Source organism: Gallinula chloropus, assembly GCF_964237585.1.
Source record: "Gallinula chloropus genome assembly, chromosome: 3".
Classification (NCBI taxonomy): domain Eukaryota; kingdom Metazoa; phylum Chordata; class Aves; order Gruiformes; family Rallidae; genus Gallinula; species Gallinula chloropus.
The window spans coordinates 51,152,996-51,171,333 of NC_140087.1; the positions used below are offsets into that span (position 1 = coordinate 51,152,996).

At 47.3% G+C, this 18,338-nt stretch overlaps 1 protein-coding gene across 1 annotated transcript in view; it reads right to left on the bottom strand.

Moving 5' to 3' along the window:
• ZNF318 (zinc finger protein 318) overlaps nucleotides 1–10,453 on the bottom strand; it is a gene marked incomplete at its 5' end in the record, with an annotated part of 39,458 nt that extends 29,005 nt beyond the window's left edge. The window contains 2 exons of the mRNA XM_084261339.1: nucleotides 3,095–3,240; nucleotides 10,091–10,453. Of these exons, the coding sequence (XP_084117465.1) occupies nucleotides 3,095–3,240; nucleotides 10,091–10,453 (509 nt within the window). The remainder of the gene's footprint in view (nucleotides 1–3,094; nucleotides 3,241–10,090) is intronic.
• Between the last annotated feature and the right edge of the window lie 7,885 nt (nucleotides 10,454–18,338).

Consider the following 18,338-nt stretch of genomic DNA (forward strand, 5'->3'; position numbering starts at 1 on the left):
ATCCCCCCTTAGTCTTCTCTTCTCAAGACTGAACAGCCCCAGCTTATTCAGCCTCTCCTCATAGGGGAGATGCTCCAGGCCCTTAATCATCTTCGTAGCCTGTTGCAGAATGGCTTGAGAAGCAAGGCCATGAGCCTATGGAGCAGTTGTCCAAGCAGTCGCCTGTGTAGTTTAGTAAGACCAGGCCCCACGCCGTCCTGGTGAGAACAGAAGGGTCAACAATCGGTCACTGTATTTTTGCGTATCATACAGCATGGTCACAAGATGTGGGAGTAGGAGGTGTGATAAGGATTCAGTGTTCCTGGGACTGAGAAGAAGACATGATTCTCAGGCTGCAAGATGGGTGGGGTTTGTAAATGTAACTTTTAGTTAAGAGCCAATTAAAATACGATAAGTATAACATGTGGTAGGAACAGTATAAAAGGAAGTGTGTGCTTGCAATAAAGTTGAAGTGCTTTATCAATCACATTGATTGGCAGCATTCTTCCCTCTCGTCAAGGCAGTAGACCTTCTTTGGACTCTCTCCAGGAGATCCCTGTCCTTTTTATACCAGGGAGCCCAGAACTGGACACAATACTCCAGGTGGGGCCTGACCAGGGCAGAGTAGAAGGGGAGGATCACCTCCTTTGACCTGCTGGCCACACTCCTCCTGATACACCCCAGGATCCAATTGGCTCTCTTAGCCACCAGAGCACACTGCTGGCTCATGGCCAACCTGTCATCTACCAGGACCCCCAGGTCCTTCTCCATAGAGCTCTTCTCCAGCAGGTCATCCCCCAGCCTGTACTGAAATGAACGGTTGTTCCTTCCCAGATGCAAGACTTTACTCAGAGCAAGTTCTTACAGATGTTTTCAGTGGACCTACACATAGATATATACCCTGAGAAATTCTCCTGGGGCATCCTGAAAATCCACTGCTGCAAGAGAATCCAGAAGAATCCCTGATTTTCCTCCTTTGGTGTTTTATTTCTTTTACGGGCTAACGAACCTCTCTACCACCCCCCAAGGCCCTGCAAATTGCAGAGAACAATTTGCAAAAGTGATTGCTTGAAAGTTCCGAGTAACTAACAAAAATAGATGAGAATACCTAAATTCAGAATCATTTGTTTTAATTACTTCAAAATTTGAAGAGACATCTTCAGAAAGCATCCTATTTTTAATTTTTCTGTTTTTTTAAATACAAATGAGAACATACCATGTGCCAAATACGAATGTGGTCTGCCCAGTATTAAACCCAATGATTCTTCACAACAGGAGCTACTTCAGTGTCCAGTGATAGATATAAAGTTGGTGTCCCACTACCAGGGCAGCCTCTCAGAGTGAAGGAAAACAAAAAAACAAAAAACCCCCCACCATGATCAACAATGTCCTTAACCAAACAGAAAGCAACTTTTAAAAACCATCAAAATGGCTAAACAGTGAAGAAGTTTGTAAGTGAGAAGCAGTACCTAGAAGTTTTAGGAAAAGCTAAGGGATGACTAGATTGTCACACACTTTGAGCTGGACAGTGGGTACCACCCAGAGAAGTGCAGCCAGCAGAAAGAGATTGGAAAAAAAACCCAACAAACCAGTTAGTGCAGCCTCATAGAGTTCCTGCATACCTACCCTACAAATATATGGGACGTCACTTAAAAACTGAAGTCTGCATGGTCTCACTTTCTTTTATTCTTATTCTGGTAATGTGTCACTTCTGTACCTTCTCAGGAGTCTATGTTGACTGTTTGTTTTACATCTCTGGGTCCTGTAACAGCAGTAGTGAATGTTCTTCATAATTTTCATTTATGTTAAAATATTAAAATGAACTTCACTGTACCTAATGTTTCTTCTGACTGTGCATCATAACTAACCACAAAAGCAGCTAAATATAAAACCTACTGGAGAAAAGGATGCAATGGGTCAGACACTGCTTCCCCCTGCCCCAGTGTTCTTCATTCGCCAGTTCACCTACACACCACTTCCTGCTCCTTTCTTCCAAGCACCTTATACTCCCTGGACACGTGCTCATTTCATTTGGGAGCCTGCAGACTGCACACTGGATTTACAAATCAAACACTGACCCCAGAAGAACTGAAGTAAAGGCCTAAAAGTGACAGTACTGAAAAGTAAATTTTCATTTGGTTTCCCACACCTGCTGAAACTTAAAACTTACACTTAAGACAGGAAATTCACTTATTCTGCTCACATCTCGCTCTCTCTTTTTTTTTTTTTAACAGTTGGAGATATTTTCACCAAAAATGGAAACTATAGTGGGGGTTTTGTGCTGGATGCTTATCCCTGATCCAAAACTCCAATTGTCTGCTCCCAGGTACAAACTATGCCACCTTTAACTTTGCAATTCAAGACAAAGAAAACTATTTTCTGTGCAGAAAATCTTCAGATTCTGTTTCTTTTGCCAGATCACACCTGTTCTCCTACTGAAGGCAAAGGTATCCAAACAGTATCTATGAATATTTATATGTCACTGTTCATAGCAGTATTTTTACCATAAAATATGTCTCTTCATTAACTATGTTTCTCTCCAATTCCAATTAAGGGACCATGAGAGTTCTAACACATTATCAAGTATGAGATATTCTAACTACATTCATTCACTTCTCCTCTGCAGGGTTTTTAAAGTGAAAAAGAAAAAATTTCTTCAAGCTACACCACAGTTTTCTTTTGGACTTTTCCCCAAAATCAGAAAAGTAGATTATTCCTCACAATCAATGAGGAAGTTGAAGATTTACACCATCCATAAACAACTTTCCTTTTAGTCAGGATGACAGGTTCATAAGAAACATAAGAAGGTGGCTGAAGCTGTAAAATGTCAAATGAAGCAACTCCCTCCTGAGCTTTTAGATTATATAGGGTTTTAAAGGAGATCAGAGGAGTTATTATGAACACAGGCTGTGACTTTTGCTCAGGAATCCCCTGCACCACAACTTGCTGGAGGCTGGAGGAGTATCCCATGGAAGCATCACTACATGTTTGTCCTCTTACCTCCCTTCCCTAGGCATTCACTACGACTAATTAGATGTTTGGTCTCACCCAGCACAGCCATTCCCACATTCTTACTGTTTCACACACTTGAATCCCCACCTGTGGAGGACCATACCTGTCACTCAGGTTATCAATTGGTGAGCCCAGTCTATCAGGCAGCCTCCTTCGCTCTGGTGTGCCAATGCAATACCGGTCATTACCAACAGTAATCCGCAAACTCTGTTCCAGTGAAGACTCAGAGCGGAGACTCGGTGAACGTCTCTGTGAATTGAAGAAAGAGTGCAAGCCCATCAATCAGGGAATTTTAATTTCAGCTACAGAAAGGCAAGTGACTCTGCTCTGCTTATTGTATGAGATTTGGGGTGGATGGATCAGTTAAAAAAATCAAACTAGAAGAATAATTGTTCCAAATATTTCAGTTGTCTTTAGTTACTGAAGAAAGGGGAGGGTATCGGCTGCATTTCGTTTCTCACCCCAGCTGCCAATAACACACTCTGTATTTACATTATCTAGAAGGGAAATTTTTCGCCTAAAAAATACATTTCATAAAACAGTATTTTGGAAGGAGGAAAAACACAGAGAAGTTTAAAAAGTCCCAGATTTGCTGCTGTCCTCCTTTCTTTGTAGAGGAGGAGAAGCAGCTAAACAAACATCACATAAAAAACTGTGCCAGGAATTTCTTAATAAAAGTGTCTGGATTTGTGGCCCTTTCCAGCTTTAGTAACAACACGAACCAAAATATAAACCCCTGTAAACAAAGGTTTTCCTAGCAGTGTTGTTTTCAACAGTCTTCCCCACTTCATGCTGCTTTCAGCAGATAAGCACAACATAGTACTAAAAGTGCCAGCGACTACAGAAACACCTCTAACAGAATTCCCATTGTCATTATTTATTATTGGTCGAGCTAAACCAGAGCTAAATAAAGCTGCCTTTGAAGAAACTAAAGCAGAGAAGACCTGAGCTAATTGCCTCTGCGCAGACTTCCCTTCAAACACATACTTAACATAGAAGACATCATGACTGGTAAGTTATACTTAACTGTTACACCTCACATCATTCTAGAATATGGCACCGGAATGCAGGGATGATCAAAGGTAAGGGAAGTCCCATAAGAAACAGATAAGACTGCCTGAAGACAGAGGGACATGATTTGCTTTTTAAACCAGGTTTAGATTCTGCTTAACAGGAAGCAATGAACCAGCATCAGTTCTGCCACAGCAGTCATGCACTGTGTATCGGTGTCACCGCTGAAAACTGCAGCAGCAAGCAAGAGGCGCATGTTGCACTGAAGGTTAAGTAATTTGGAGTGATGCCCAATTCATCGTTCTAGGTCTGGTTGTGTTCAGTATCCTGAGCTATCACCACTGTGGATGCACAAATAACGTGATACACCTTCAGTCGAGCCACGTTCCGTGAACTGCCATGGCCACGCTTACCCAGTTTGGTCGTGTTCAAGGAGAACTGTCATGGCTAGATCAGTGAGTAGTGCAGTTTCTGAAAGCAACAGATACACAGTGCTTTTGCATTGCCAGTGGTAAGCTCCCTGCCTGCAAACCACATGCAAATACCAAGAGTACCTGTAGCACTGCTTGGCTACAAACATGTTAGAAAATATAAAGTGACTCTAGAGAGACTTCTCAGTTTCCCAGGGAGGTGCTTGGCATGACCAAGTGTTCGAATCTTACCCAAAGACGCTGGGTGGGAAGACAGGCTCAGCCCATCGACTGATCCCAGAAGTCAGAGTGGTTCCTGACAATGGTATTTTCCAGTAGGCAACATTATCTTGCCTAACATGCCTCTGGTTTTAGGCTACTTTTATACTACTTTTTACCTATCAAGAGGAGCATGAGTGACTCTAGTCACACATATCTTTGTTATGAGTGGTGGAAAATTTTCTCACTTTGATTTTAAAGGTATAGACTAGAAAAATTTAAAGCACAAACTCAGTGAGTTTGTGCTACCTTGAATGCAGGTAGCTTTTGTGATGGAGGTGTGTTTGGGTATCATACTGAGATTATAATGGGCAAAGTTCACCAAAAGGAGAGCATTTTGTCAAAAACATGACAGTCCATTGGCCTAATGCAGCAAATATGCAGTTTATCAGTTCCATTGTAACTTCAAGGTCCTGTATTATCACAAAGCCTGGCTGCAGTGTCTCCACTCCACTCCACCCGCTGTGCAGTTCCTCTTCTAGTCAGCACATCAAGCTCCCCTGATGTTGCCAGCCTCCAAGATCACCAAGGGAACTCACTGCAAAGTGGATTTTTGTCATATCAGCTGCTCTTCACCCTGGAAGTTTCTTGAATGCTGAACTTTTTTTTAAAGTGTGAATGTAAGTTTTAAACGTAAATCACCTCTGTCAATCATCCCACAGTGCACTATGATGTCTGCATCTACCCTTATAAAATGCAGCAATTTAGCTCAATTCTCCAAGACACCAAACGAAAGACAGCACATCATCAACAGGAAACCAAAAGAACTCACAAATTTGCCTTGCAAAAATTTACTTGCAACACAAATCTGCACTACAATTCACTGTGCACACAACCTCTTCCCAAAATAACAGATTAGGGATTTATGATTTGCTCCATTAATCTGAATCCCAGCTTTTATCAGAACACATCTGTGGTGGTTTGACCCTGGCTGGAGGCCAGATGCCCACCAAAGTCTCTCTATCACTCCCCTTCTCAGCTGAACAGGAGAGAAAATAGATATTGAGAGGCTTACGAGTTGAGATAAGGACAGGGACAGATCATTCCGCAATTACTGTCACAGGCAAAACAGACTCAACACGGAATAAAAAGTGCATCTGATTTATTGCCACCACCATCTCCAAGAAAGTACTCAATGAAAAGTGTAGGGCAATGAGAAATAAAAATAAATCTTAAAACACCTCTCCCCAGTACTCCCTTCTTCCCAGGCTCAACTTTATTCATGATTTCTCTCCCTTCCTTCCCTTGCCCAGGCGGCACAGGGGGAGATGAGTAATGGGGGTTTCCGTCAGTTCATTATGAGTTGTCTCTGCTGGTCCTTCCCTCTTCGGGGGACATTCTTCACACTCCTCTGCTGCTCCAGTGTGGAGTCCCACCCATGGGAGACAGTTCTCCATGAACTTCTCCAAAGTTGAGTCCTTTCCCACGGGGCTTCAGCTCTTCACCAACTGCCCCACCAACTGTCCCTTCCACGGGTGCAGACCTTCAGGACCAGACTGCTACACCATGGTCCCCCACAGAGTCAGAAGTCCCCCCTGCAGCAAACCTGCTCCAGCATGGGCCCCTCTCTCCACAGGTCCTGCCAGGAGCTTGCTCCAGCACAGGCTTCCCACGACGTCACAGTGTCCTTCCTGTGTCTCCACCTGCTCCAGCATGGGGTCTCCCATGGGCTGCAGGTGGGATCTCTACTTCCTGTCATCTTCCATGGGCCTCAGGGGGACAACCAGGGGCTGCAGAGGAATCTCCCCGCCAGTGCCTGGAGCGCCTCCTCCCCGCCACTTCTTCACTGACCTTGGTGTCTGCAAAATTCCTTACATCTTCTCACTCCCTCCTCTGGTAGCAAAAAGCGGTCGCTTGTGAATTTCTTCTTCTTAAATATGTTATCACAGAGGCGCTGTGACCGTCACTGATGGGCTCGGCCTTGGTCAGCGGCGGGTCTGTCCTTGAGCCCTGCTGGAGTTTACTCTGTTGGGCCTAGGGGAAGCTTCTAGATGCTTCTGGGGGAAGCCACCCCTGCAGTGCTCCCTCCATCACCAAATCCCTGTCACACAAACCCATCACAATTTTAATTACTTTCTAAGACCACCTGTGTTGTACAGCAAAATATGATTCTGCAACAGCCTGGCTGAGATACAACATATCAGGTGCACGTGTCTCACACAAACAGACTCTGAAGCATCACACACGTCCAGTGTAACAGCGAATTTTGAGGACTGCCTCAAGAAGGGTTTGTCTGGAAGATCTTCTTGCCATGAAGACCACTGGTAAGTTGGGCACAGACATGACAACCGCTGGAGACAGAAAAGTAATGATTACATCTCAGAACAAAGTTCTGGGCAAAGGAAAGAAACAGTCAACATTTAGAAAGTTTGGGATGTTAGGATTGCCTATGACTAATGACTCCTACCAATGCACCGCACTGTATTCTTCTCCCTTTCTGTTCCAGCACCTAAACCACAGTTACTACTGCCATAATACTGCAGAGGTTGCATCCCAACTCTTCATTTCTCCTTTCTCTGTTGACCCAACATACTCTAGTCCTCCAATTTCAGCCAGTTTTCTTACAAGAAAGCAAATAAGCCGAAACCATAAAAAGAACAAGCACACAGGTCAGCAGGGACAAATGAAAGCAGCATTTGTCAGCCCTGCAAGAACAAAAAAAGTCCATCAAAATCTCTCACTGTACAGCACTGACCTTCCTCTCCTGCACCTTTTTCAATACTCAGGCCAATCCTTTCTGTCACTCCATGCTCTTCCACTTCCCACAAAGATTTCATCAGCTACTAAGAAACCAACACCATCCATACTTACAATGTACACAGCTTCACTGGCAGTCAGCATCTCAGGCATTTCAAAATGGACAACAATGCTGATAACCTGGGATAAGTCCATCTCAGGAAAAAACCTAACCAAACAAAAAAACCCCAAAAACTCCACCAAAACTAAACAAACAAACCCTCCCAGAATCAAAACAAGGGAATAAGAAGCCTCTATGGCTGTTTTTTCCATACTCCAATTAATATGAAGCACAGGGACAATAACTTACAGCTTGTATTCAAAACTTTTCTGCATTTCAATCCCATGCCCTTACCTCATCAGCATCTTCTTTCCACATCCTACATCTTCCACCCTTACACATATACTCCCCTCTTCCAAGTCCTCCTTCCTTGTTACAGCCTAAATTTGTTTTCCTCGGCCTTCTGTCTGCTTTAATCTTCTTCCAGTGACAGTTCCAAAATGCCATTTATTAACATACTTGTGTAACTCTCCACATTCCCATACTTGATGTCCTCAAACTTACGGAGAGGAGGCCTTAAGTCACATATATCTGGAAACTTTATTAAAGCTTTACCCATTCATGCTGACCCAATATACCTGCTTTCTTTAGATCTGTTTAATACCACTGTTTGGAACACACCAGCACAATCCCAGCTTTTATCTTTCTAATTTTGTAAGCAGTACTTCTAAAAAAGTAAAATCAACCTGTGTGTGCATTTTATGCTTTATAACATCGCTTTTAAAGAAGTAGTAGTGTTGGTCAAACACTTTAAGGCAAGAAAAACATCGAAAACCTACAACACTTGCTGAGATGACTGCTGTAACTTGAGCTGGAAAGGTGTAAAATAACACTTTGTGTGGTGGCTGGGCTTTTTATTTTCCCTAACAGAGGAGCAGGAGTCTTCCAGTCAAAAACTCCTAGTTCAAATTTCTCCAAGTTTGAGCCACCAACACGCTCAGCGTTCAAAGTTGTGTTACAGCCGGCACACGTTCACAGCCTGCCACGGATACAGAGAAATGGCAAACTGAGTGACGGTGAAGTCAGCTTAAGAAAGTTCTGCTCCTGTATCCCACTTGTCATTCCCTCAGTTCTGACCACGCAACTGTCCATGGAGCCACAACACAAAGGGTAAGATTTTAAAGTATCACCTTTTAAAAACATATTTCTTTTCAACCTGCGTCTTACTAGTAATGCGATTTGCAGGGGTACCCCACAGACAACTTACAGGACTGAGAGAACAGTGAAATACAGCCTAGAAAACAAATGCTTCTCGGCCTGGCTTGGCTTAACTGACAAATATAGCATCATCTTCTCATACCCTCATGACAGTCTACCTTTAAATAACAAATAGCACCAATAGTTGTATTTTGTTTTCATTACAATCACCTACAATCTACTCTACTGCTACAGCTCCATCAGAAAGTACGAACATCATCATGCAATGAATCACTGCAGGTAATAAATCATTGTTGGATTGACTTTCAGCCAGAATTGACTTTTTTTTGATTTCTTCCAAGCAGCTCACCCTGCAACCTCACACATACAAGGTCTGAGCACAAGGGAGGGGACAGAGTTGTACAGGCTCTAAACTGAATGACCATGGAAGCACAGCCTAAAATATCCAAGTCTGATAATTTCTTCTTTCAGCACAATACAAATTCACAGTGAACTCACTACATACCACAGCTAAGAGTTATAAGGCAAGGCAATCAGCACACCACGCAGTAACAAGTTAAAACCTAAGGGAATGAATGCCACTCGATCATAAAAAAATACCCAGAAGTACACTTTGGTTTAGTACGAAGGCATCTGCATCCAAGATGGTATCACTTGAGATGCCAAACCTCACGTGCTCAAATCAGATTTTGCCAAAACTTCATGAGAAGGTTGGAACACCTTGTGCACAGCACCACCTACAAAGCACCGACGATCAAAGAATACCTCTCAAAGACATAAATCAGTACCGGTCTCCTCTGGATGCCCATGACAGCAGGAAGAACTCAAGACAGAGTACTCATTAAGCATCCTATTAGAACCTTGCAGTAAAGTTATCTTCCCATAAATCAAACTGTATTCATCCAGTAACATAAAGTGGTGTTAATGGAGGGAAGCAACCAGTTACATCCTTTGCCTTAGCGAAAGATAGCATCATCTTTGAGCCTTATCTAAAATGGCTCTAGCCGATAAGAGAGAAATAAAAATATAACGGAAATTAAGGAAACTAACACTACTTAAAGTGTAAATCTATGATTTTTTTGTTTCCATTTGACACTAAGGAACAGCGGGGAAATCGCCCTTCTCCCTCCACACAGGGAGAGCCCGGGGTCGGTGCCATTCCACCAGGACCCCGCCGCGCTAAGTTTGGGGCCCTGGCCCGGTTGCCCCCTGTTCCCGTTCTTCCGCCAGCGGCGACACGGGCTGACCCCAGGGCACGGCCGGGGGGCCGGGGTACCACTGAGGGGAGGCCGGCGCGGGGAGAGACACCCCCGCTCTCTGCGCGGAAGACGGCGACCACCATCGGCGGGGGCCGCGGCGACGGTGGGAGCACCCGCGGCCTGACAAGCCCCGAGGCAGGGGACAAGCCCCGCACCGAGACCCCGCAGCGCACGGCGGCACTCACCCGGCAGCTGCTGCCGTCTCCGTGCTCGCTCCCCCGGCGACCCCGGGTCCCTCCGGGCCCCGGTCCTCCCGGCGGCGATGGCAACCTCCTGCTGCGGTGGGGCGATGGGGATCGGCGGGAGGCGCCGCGGTGGCCCGACGGGGAGCGGTGGCGGCGCGGCAGGGGACGGGGCGAAGCAGAGCGCGGCGGCGAAGCAGAGGCGGCGGCGGCGGGCGGCAGCGGCGGGGGAGGCCGGCCGCGGCCTGGCCCCGGCCCCGATGTGCTGGAGCGGGAGGCGCGGGACGCCGACGAGCTGCCCTCTTTCAGCCGGTGGGAGGAAGACGAGGACGAGGGGCCGGAGCGGCCGCTGCTGGAGCGGTACATGATGGCGCCGACAGCCCGGGGGTCCCGGCAGCCTGCGCCGGCGCCGGCGCCCCAGCTCCTCTGACCCGGCGCCCCCCCCCACCCCCGGTTGCTCCCCGCCGGCCCCCCGCGCGCGTGCGCGCCGCCGGCAGCCTTGCGCGCGCTCCCGAGCCTGGCACCCCCGAGCTCGAGGGGGCGGGGTGAGCCCGGGCCGGGGAGGGGGCGGGGGGTGGGAGGGGTTGCTTGGGGACGCCCGCACAAAATGGCGGCAGCAGCGCCTGGGTCACGTGTGGTGGGGCGGGTCGCAGCCTGGCGGGAGGCGGGTGCCGCGTCCGCGCTCGCGCTCTGCCTGGCCCCCTGTGGCCGCGAGGGCGGCTCGCTCGGGTGCTCGCAGGTGGCTGCGCTGCCCTGTTTGCCTCTCTGGGGCTTCCCGCTAGGCTGGCCGCCCCCCTCGCCGGGAAGCGTTCCAGTTTGGACAGCGGGTGGGGAGCGGAGAAGGGAGGGAGCTCAGCCGGGGAGGCAGTGGAGAGCATCCGCCTCCCGGAGGCTGAGGGGGAACGCCGAGGGGACGGGCTGTGAGGCGGTGGGTCTTGTCGCAGGTTGGTGTGCCTGCGGTGATGGCAGCTTCCAGGTTAAAGCCAAGAACAAGAGGGGTTTCCGCCTGCGCTCTGCTGTGGAGCTGGTCGGTGTGGGTTTTGTCCTCCCAAGAAGTGCATTCTAGAGCAATCTGTGGCTGCTTGGGGAGGTGATGCTCATAAAACTTCTGAAGGTACCTCCTTGCAGTGACAGCCAGGAGCTGGACTGACATGTCGGGGATTGCTTCCCACCTTCTCCTCACCTGAGGAGCTGGTACCAAACATGTTTAGTGCAGGCAAGTGATCGCTGTTGGGTTTGCCTGTATCTATTTTAGGATTGTGTTTGCTAGAGTGTAACACAATTTGAAGCATGTCACTTAACGCAACAGCTACAGAGAGCAGGAGTCTGATGGGTGGGGGGGTCAGCCTGATACTATAGTAAGGCATTTCTGCTGGCAGTGGTTGGGTATAATTGTACCTTAAGACTAACTGCCTCACTTTGCCTTTTTTTGAGTGAATGGACCCCTACACAGCCTCAGGAAATACGCTTGATTATGCCAATCATAAAAGCAAACCCAAGCTATATAAAAACTTACAGTTTCCATTGTCCGCTTCTACCCCTTCTCTGTTCAGGTTGATAATGTTTTATCAGTGACCTAAGTTCATTTTTAAGTGTGCTGGGGTAGGTATTTTGCCTTTGAAGGTGCCCAGCAGACTGTGGACCTGTTTCTGGTGGGAGTGAAACAATGTGAAGGTGGAGGCAATGGATACTCAACCTGTTTGTGGTAACGACCATAAGCAGCAGGCTTGGTGATGCTCAGAGAGGCACAGGATTGTGCTTTATGGTAACTACACAACTGATGTGTATGTAGAAATGGCCCTTCTAGTTTTGTTTTGGAGATGACAGCTGAGTAATTTATCACTTAAGTAATATACTATTATCCCACTTGGATCCTGTTTCTTCATTAAAAGGAAAAATTTGTTTTCATGCATTAGTGTCAGGTGTCTGCATCAAGTGCTCGGTTTTACCAGGAGAAGTAGGTAAAAACAGTCCAGCAAGAGGAAGGAAATGGACTTGTTTGTTTCTGGCCATCTCTTCTGTGCTGTTGCTTTCTTTACATCGGTTATAAAAAAATGGTTTTAAACCACAGCTTGGTTTCAAAAGTCATGAGTAAAAAGCCACAAACCCCAAAAACCTAGCAATTTTTTTCCTCTGAGTTTTACATAGAGTTAAGTGCATAATACCTGAAAGCTTTGCAGAATGCCAGAATATTAAAATATTTTCTGACTTCTTTTTGCCTTGTATCCAAAGGAGGTCTACAGGAGATGTCCTGGTGGTTTCCAGTGACTGGTTTCAGTGGCAGTTGGAAGGTAAAGGAATCCAGATACCAATAACTAATCAGAAAGCTCATTTAAAACTTCTGTCCGCACACCAGTAAGTAAACTGTTTGAGGGATGAATGGTAAAAAAAGCAAACAGCATATGTGTTGTGGTGTTAAAGAGCTCAGTAAAGTCCCATTTGTTGTCAAAAAATACTTGACTGACTAGTGCTTATTAGCATTTTGTCATAGCCTGTCATCTTACTGAGCACTGTTTTACAATGACAATCTATAAACTCATTCTGTGCTAGCTGTAGTGTCATCTTTCCATCACGTACCTTTCTGATTTAAGGGACTGAGCACCTATAGTTGGGTTTAGTTAAATTATTCCTAAAATTACTACTGAAACTTTGAACCAATAACGCAAAGTAAATTCAAAGTGTTCATGTCTTTGCAAGAGGAAGCACTGAGGTTTGTTTCAGGCATCAAATTCAGGCAAGGTTCTTGCCTGTGTTGTAGAAGATTTTGTAATATTCCTGCTACTGGTGCTCCTGACTCTTGGTGGACAAAGGAGGTTTCTGCTACAGTTTCAATTCCCAAAATTCTCTTTGGAATTCCAAAGCTCATCTTTGAACTTGCAATTAGCTGCTGCTTGGAGAGATTTTAGCTAATTAGATGCTGAAGGCAATGTTGGGGTAATAAGGATGTCTCTGAATTCTCATTAGGCCTCAAGAAAGTCACAGGAGCAAATAACACCTGAAAAGAGTAGCAATGAGAGAAGTTAGCACTAGCTCAGTACAAACAAGTAAGCGGAAGTCAGAACTGAAGTTGATTCAGGTTGGACCGTTAGGTAAAAAGCAGTAGAGTAATAGGGGAAAACATGAGACCTTAATTATATTTTACACTCTTACATCTAAGTCCAGGCTAGATCCAAGGGCATAGAATAGAATCATAGAATCACCTGGGTTGGAAGACACCCTTTAGATCAAGTCCAACCATAGGGCATGAGGCAACCATGCAGCACTCCTAATGTTAAATGGCTAGTCTACTAGCAGGAACAGAGTTTGTGTGGGGGTTTTATGACAAAATAAGTGTCCTCATGAGAAAGAGCAGTGGAAGGTACTCTCCTGTGCTCGGAACTTTGCATAATTTTTTCTCCTGGAAGACAGGGCAAAATGCTGTGTCTTCAGGCCCAGGCAAAGCAGCCCATTCATGAAAAATTTTTGACTGAGCTGAGTAATCAACACTTCCTTGGTCATGGCGTCATGGAATTTGAGGATGGTTCAGCTGATAGGAAAGCCCTGGCTGGGATCACAGAAAATGCATCCAGACAGACAATTGCTTCCAGAGACTTCACATTTATAATTGCAAAGTTGGTATTTCTGAATTTAAGGCTTGTCCAGGCCGGCTTCCGCTTCACTCAGTATTTACTTTCAGCTGGGAAGTGGAATGGGAATGCAGCCTACACTCCTTCCCTGACTCAAAGTTCTGGGGGGTATTAAGTAATCTATTACAAAATAACCTCGGAAGAGAAGGGAGTGGTGGCATTCCACATTTGCCTTCCTGGCTGTGGGTGTACCAATCTACAGCCTTAAAAAAACCCTCTGAATAATAGACAGTGACTGAAATCTGGCCTGTGGGAGCAGATTAAATTAAACTTCATGTTGCTTTTTTCCCCATTTTGAATGATGTGATTTTTTTTTTTTTTGATACTGAAGCAGGGAATGTGATAAATATTAGTTGGTCAGCAAGGAACTAAGTAAAGGATGTGAGAAGTTCCACCTAAAGTTAGACTACAATATTAGTATACTGTGTGCACTGTAATACCTCAGGAGAAGCTACTTATCTCTGAGAAGGGAGTGATAAGGAGGAGGAGGGAGAGAGAAGTACAGGAAGGCACCTCAAGTCTGCAGAACCAGCTCCTGGGCTTTGTTAGCAAGACAAATGCTAAAGTTCACCAAAAGGACCTATAAGGAAGAAGAGTAAATGAAGTAAATGACCACCCAGTATCTCTGAAGCCCACCAAACCCACCATAATGCGTGTGGGGGTGGGTGCTAATGGGGAAAAAACCTAAGCACTTCCTGGCAACCCTGTGAGTATGCCTAATGTGAATATGCATGTATGTCTTGTATACAAGCCATGTAACTGACCCTTTCCAGCACACACACTGGGAGGAGCAATCCCCTGTGCTGCCCAGCATGGCAATAAAGAATACCTGCTTCAGAGTCACCAAGGCTACTGAGGTTTGATTTCAGCTTTTTATGGTATCAGTTCATGATGGCTGCACGATTATTTATAGTGCATAAGGTGCTGTGTAAGCAATATAACCACAAGCCTGTACTCCACGTGGTGCACATCTTGAATCAGTCAACTACGTAGCAGTAAACGCCACAGGCAGCAATATTTTGGAAGAAGGGAAATGGCCAAAAGGAAGCTTGACAAGGAGGAGTGTCTGTTTAGAATCTTGCTGTGTTCCTATTTTAAATGTACTTATGCAGGATGGGTACCAGTGATCACTCAGGATGGGTTGATATTCTCCTTAGGGTTTGCTGCAGGTTTGTGAGGCTGTGCTGCTGAGATGGTTTCTTTAAGCAGCAGTTAGAGTTTTCTGCCAGCCTAAACTATAAACAACGAGCAAGTCAAGGCCAAAGTGGCGGCCTGAGAGATAGTCATGGCGCCTCTGAGAATCACATATAGGAGAAAACAACCCAGAAGCTGCTGCGTTTTGCCACTGGAGAAGGGATTGAGAAGATGTAACGAGCTGTGCAGACACCAAGGCTGGGAAAGGGCGGGGGAGGAGGTGCCCCAGGTGCCGGAGAGAAAGATGCCCCTGCAGCCCATGGAGAAACCCATGGAAAAGGCCGAGACCCCACCTGCAGCCCGTGGAGGGGCTCCACGCTGGATGGAGCAGGTGGAGACATAGAGAAGACACAGTGACCATATGTTGGAACAACCCCCTGCCAGCACTTGCAGCCATGAGGAGAAACAGAGACACAGAGATGAGAGAGAGAGAGAGAGAGAGCTTTGCATCGCAACAAGTTTGCTGGGGGAGGCTTATAACCCTGTGGAGGACTGGGACTGAGAGACAGTGTGATAGAGAGAAAGCCCTGTGGGAAAGGACTCATGTTGAAGTTTGTGACAGGACTGTCTCCCGTGGGTGAGACCACACGGTGCAGCAGGGGGAGGGTGTGGAATGAATGCTGCCCCCCCCCCCCCCCCCCAGCTGAGACGGAAGCCAACATGCAAGGGACTGACTGAAGCCACCATCTCTCAGTCCCTGCCCCCCTGTGCTGCGATTGGGGGGAAGAAGGGAGTGAAATCATGACTAGAGTGAAGTCTGCTAAGAAAGGAGGGATGGGGGGGGTTAGAGGTGTGTTAAGATCTGGAAGAGGAAAACAGCTCATGAAGAAGTAACAGAGAACCCCATTTTTACCTAGTCCCTGCCCCCCTGTACTGCAAGCAGGGGGAAGAAGGGAGCAAAATCATGGCTAAAGGGAAGTCTGCTTAGAATGGAGGGGTTGGGGGAAGGTGCTACCAAGAACCCTGTTTTCCCAGTCACTGCACCCCCTGTGCTGTCAACGGGGGGGGGGGGGGGAAGAAGGGAGCAAGAGTCTGCTAAGAAGGGAGTGGGGGGGGAAAGTGTTTTAAGATCTGATCACGTTTGTTTTAAGATCTGGTCGCGCTCCCAACTCCGGTTTTACTGTTCTTTGTAGTGTAGTGTAATAAATTAGGTAGCTTCTCTCTCCTTCACTCTGTGTTGAGTCTGTTTTGCCCATGTTGTTGATGACAGAGTGATCTCTCCCTGTCCTTATTTTGACTCCTGAGCCTCTTAATACATATTTTCTCTCCTGTCCAACTAAGAAGGGGAGTAATAGACTGACTTCGGTGGGCGTCTGGCCTCCAGCCTGGGCTAAACCACCACAGGGTTCCTGCTTGGTGTTTTTTTAATACCCTTCATCTGTTTTCCCATATGGGTGTAGGTAATGCTATTTGGAGCAAAAAGGGATCTGAGGCATCTGAAAGCTGTCTGGCTTTCTGTTGATGTGGAGAAGCCCAGGATTTTGAGCACAAGGAGGCTAGGAGAGATAAGCAAGTGAAATGCAGCACATGAAAAAGGAGAGTGCAAGAACACAAGGTGGCTGGAAAGGAAAAGCTCTGAGAGGAATTAATTCAAGAGAGGGAAGATGGTGTTTGTCCTGGTACCTGAGAACTTCTCTGGTACCTTATTAAATCAAGGGAAGTAGTAATTTGGTTGGGTTCTCATGTTTTGTTGGTTTGTGTTTGTTTTGGGTTTTTTTTTAATGTCATCAGAACCACAAAATCTGACAGCTTCACTCATGTAGAGCTCATGCTCCGGCCTCACACATCCCCTATTTGCTGTCTTGAGAGTTTTCTGCCTTCACAGTGTTTTGTTTTGTGGTTTTCTTTAAGGGAAGCTTCCCAGAACAGAGGGAACAGAGACAGAAAGCACATTATCAAGACCCCTACAGCAAAGTTCATTCTAGAAAACTGGCTGACCTGTGGGAGAGAGAGCAGAGTGGACTGGCCGAATACATGCAGCCTACAGTATCAGTAGCTTGGTCTAGCGAGCAGAGATGTGAGAAATTCAGTCCTCGGAGACAAAATTAAGCAAGGAGATAACATTGTAGGTTTAGAAAAACTGCCTTCTCCCACTCCTTTCAAGGAAACTATTAGAGGATACTGCAGCCTCCAAACTCTTGCACTTATCTCTACAGTATCACACTCCCACAGCCAGATCACTGTTTCCTCATACAGGAATGTTACTGGTATTTTCTTTCCTCAGCACCCTGCTGATAACGTGAAGCTCAGAGAATGCTTTATTGTGTCTCTGATGAGCTGTGTGCTCAAAGTAAAATTTACAACCTGTGATGAATTATTTACAGGGATATGCTAATTTCCCCTGGCAAGGGAAAGTGCTGAGGGAGGGCTTAGGAAAGGGAGGCATCTGGAGCAACTGCTATAAAAATCACCAGTAGCAGCTAAAATTGCTGGACTGTGTGGTGAGGTTTGCTGCCCACTCCTGTTGTTGTGTAACAGTCTGGAAGGGGTGAGGCTGGACGTCCTCTCAGGTTTGGGAAAGCTGTGTATTTGCTTGCCAGCCTCCCAGTGCAATGTGCTCTTGTAATTAAAAGGTGTTGTATTGGGGGATGCTGCTTGCCAGGTGTGTCTGTGCCCCAGACAGATGGTCACTGAGCAGCATACAGGTAAAACAGAGTGGATTAGTTTAGCTGGGCTGCTCAGATGGCTGTATTTGCTTAGCAGTGACGTCACTTGATACGTGTTTTTAACGTGGCTGTGCTAGGAGAGCTCTGCCGCTGTGGCTATACGGCTGTGGCACACGTGTGTACGTGGGGTGTTCTGACCTGCTGTTGGCACCGTGCTCTGCAGCGAGTGCTGTGCCCGTGAAAGCACGCGGGTACCCACAGAAGGGCTACAGCGGTGCCTATGTCGGGCTGTGCCTGTGGGTATGACAATGCTCACAGGGTGCCAGCTGCTGTGGGCCAAACGCGGCAGGAGAAGGAGGGAGGGGCGAGGTAGGAGTCGGGGGAGCAACCCGGCTGGAGGCCGCTGCCAGGGCTGCGGCGCGTCCTCCCGCCCTCCAGGGGGCGCACGCAGCGGCCTCCTTGCGCCCTCTCCCCCTGCGGTGAGCGCGGAGGCGGGGGGACGGGACGAGCCGCGGTACGGCGGGCGGTAGGGGTCAAGCTTTGTTGTGGGGAAGGGGGTGACGGCCGCCGCTGTGCGTCGTTCCGGTGGGAGGGGCCGAGGGGTTGGGGGTGTTCCCGGGGGTCCCGCCCGCTGCAGGACACGTGCCGGCCGCCCCGCCAGCCCCCTTGGCTCAGCGGGGCGGTCGGCGGGCTGGGTCGCAGGCAGCGCTTCCCCACACCGGGGGCTGTACCGGCCGGGAGGGCCGCCGTGAGAGGGCCCCGTCCCCCGGCTCCGGTGCTGCAGTGCCCCGTTCCTGCGTGCTCCGGGCCGGTCCCAGCCTGGAG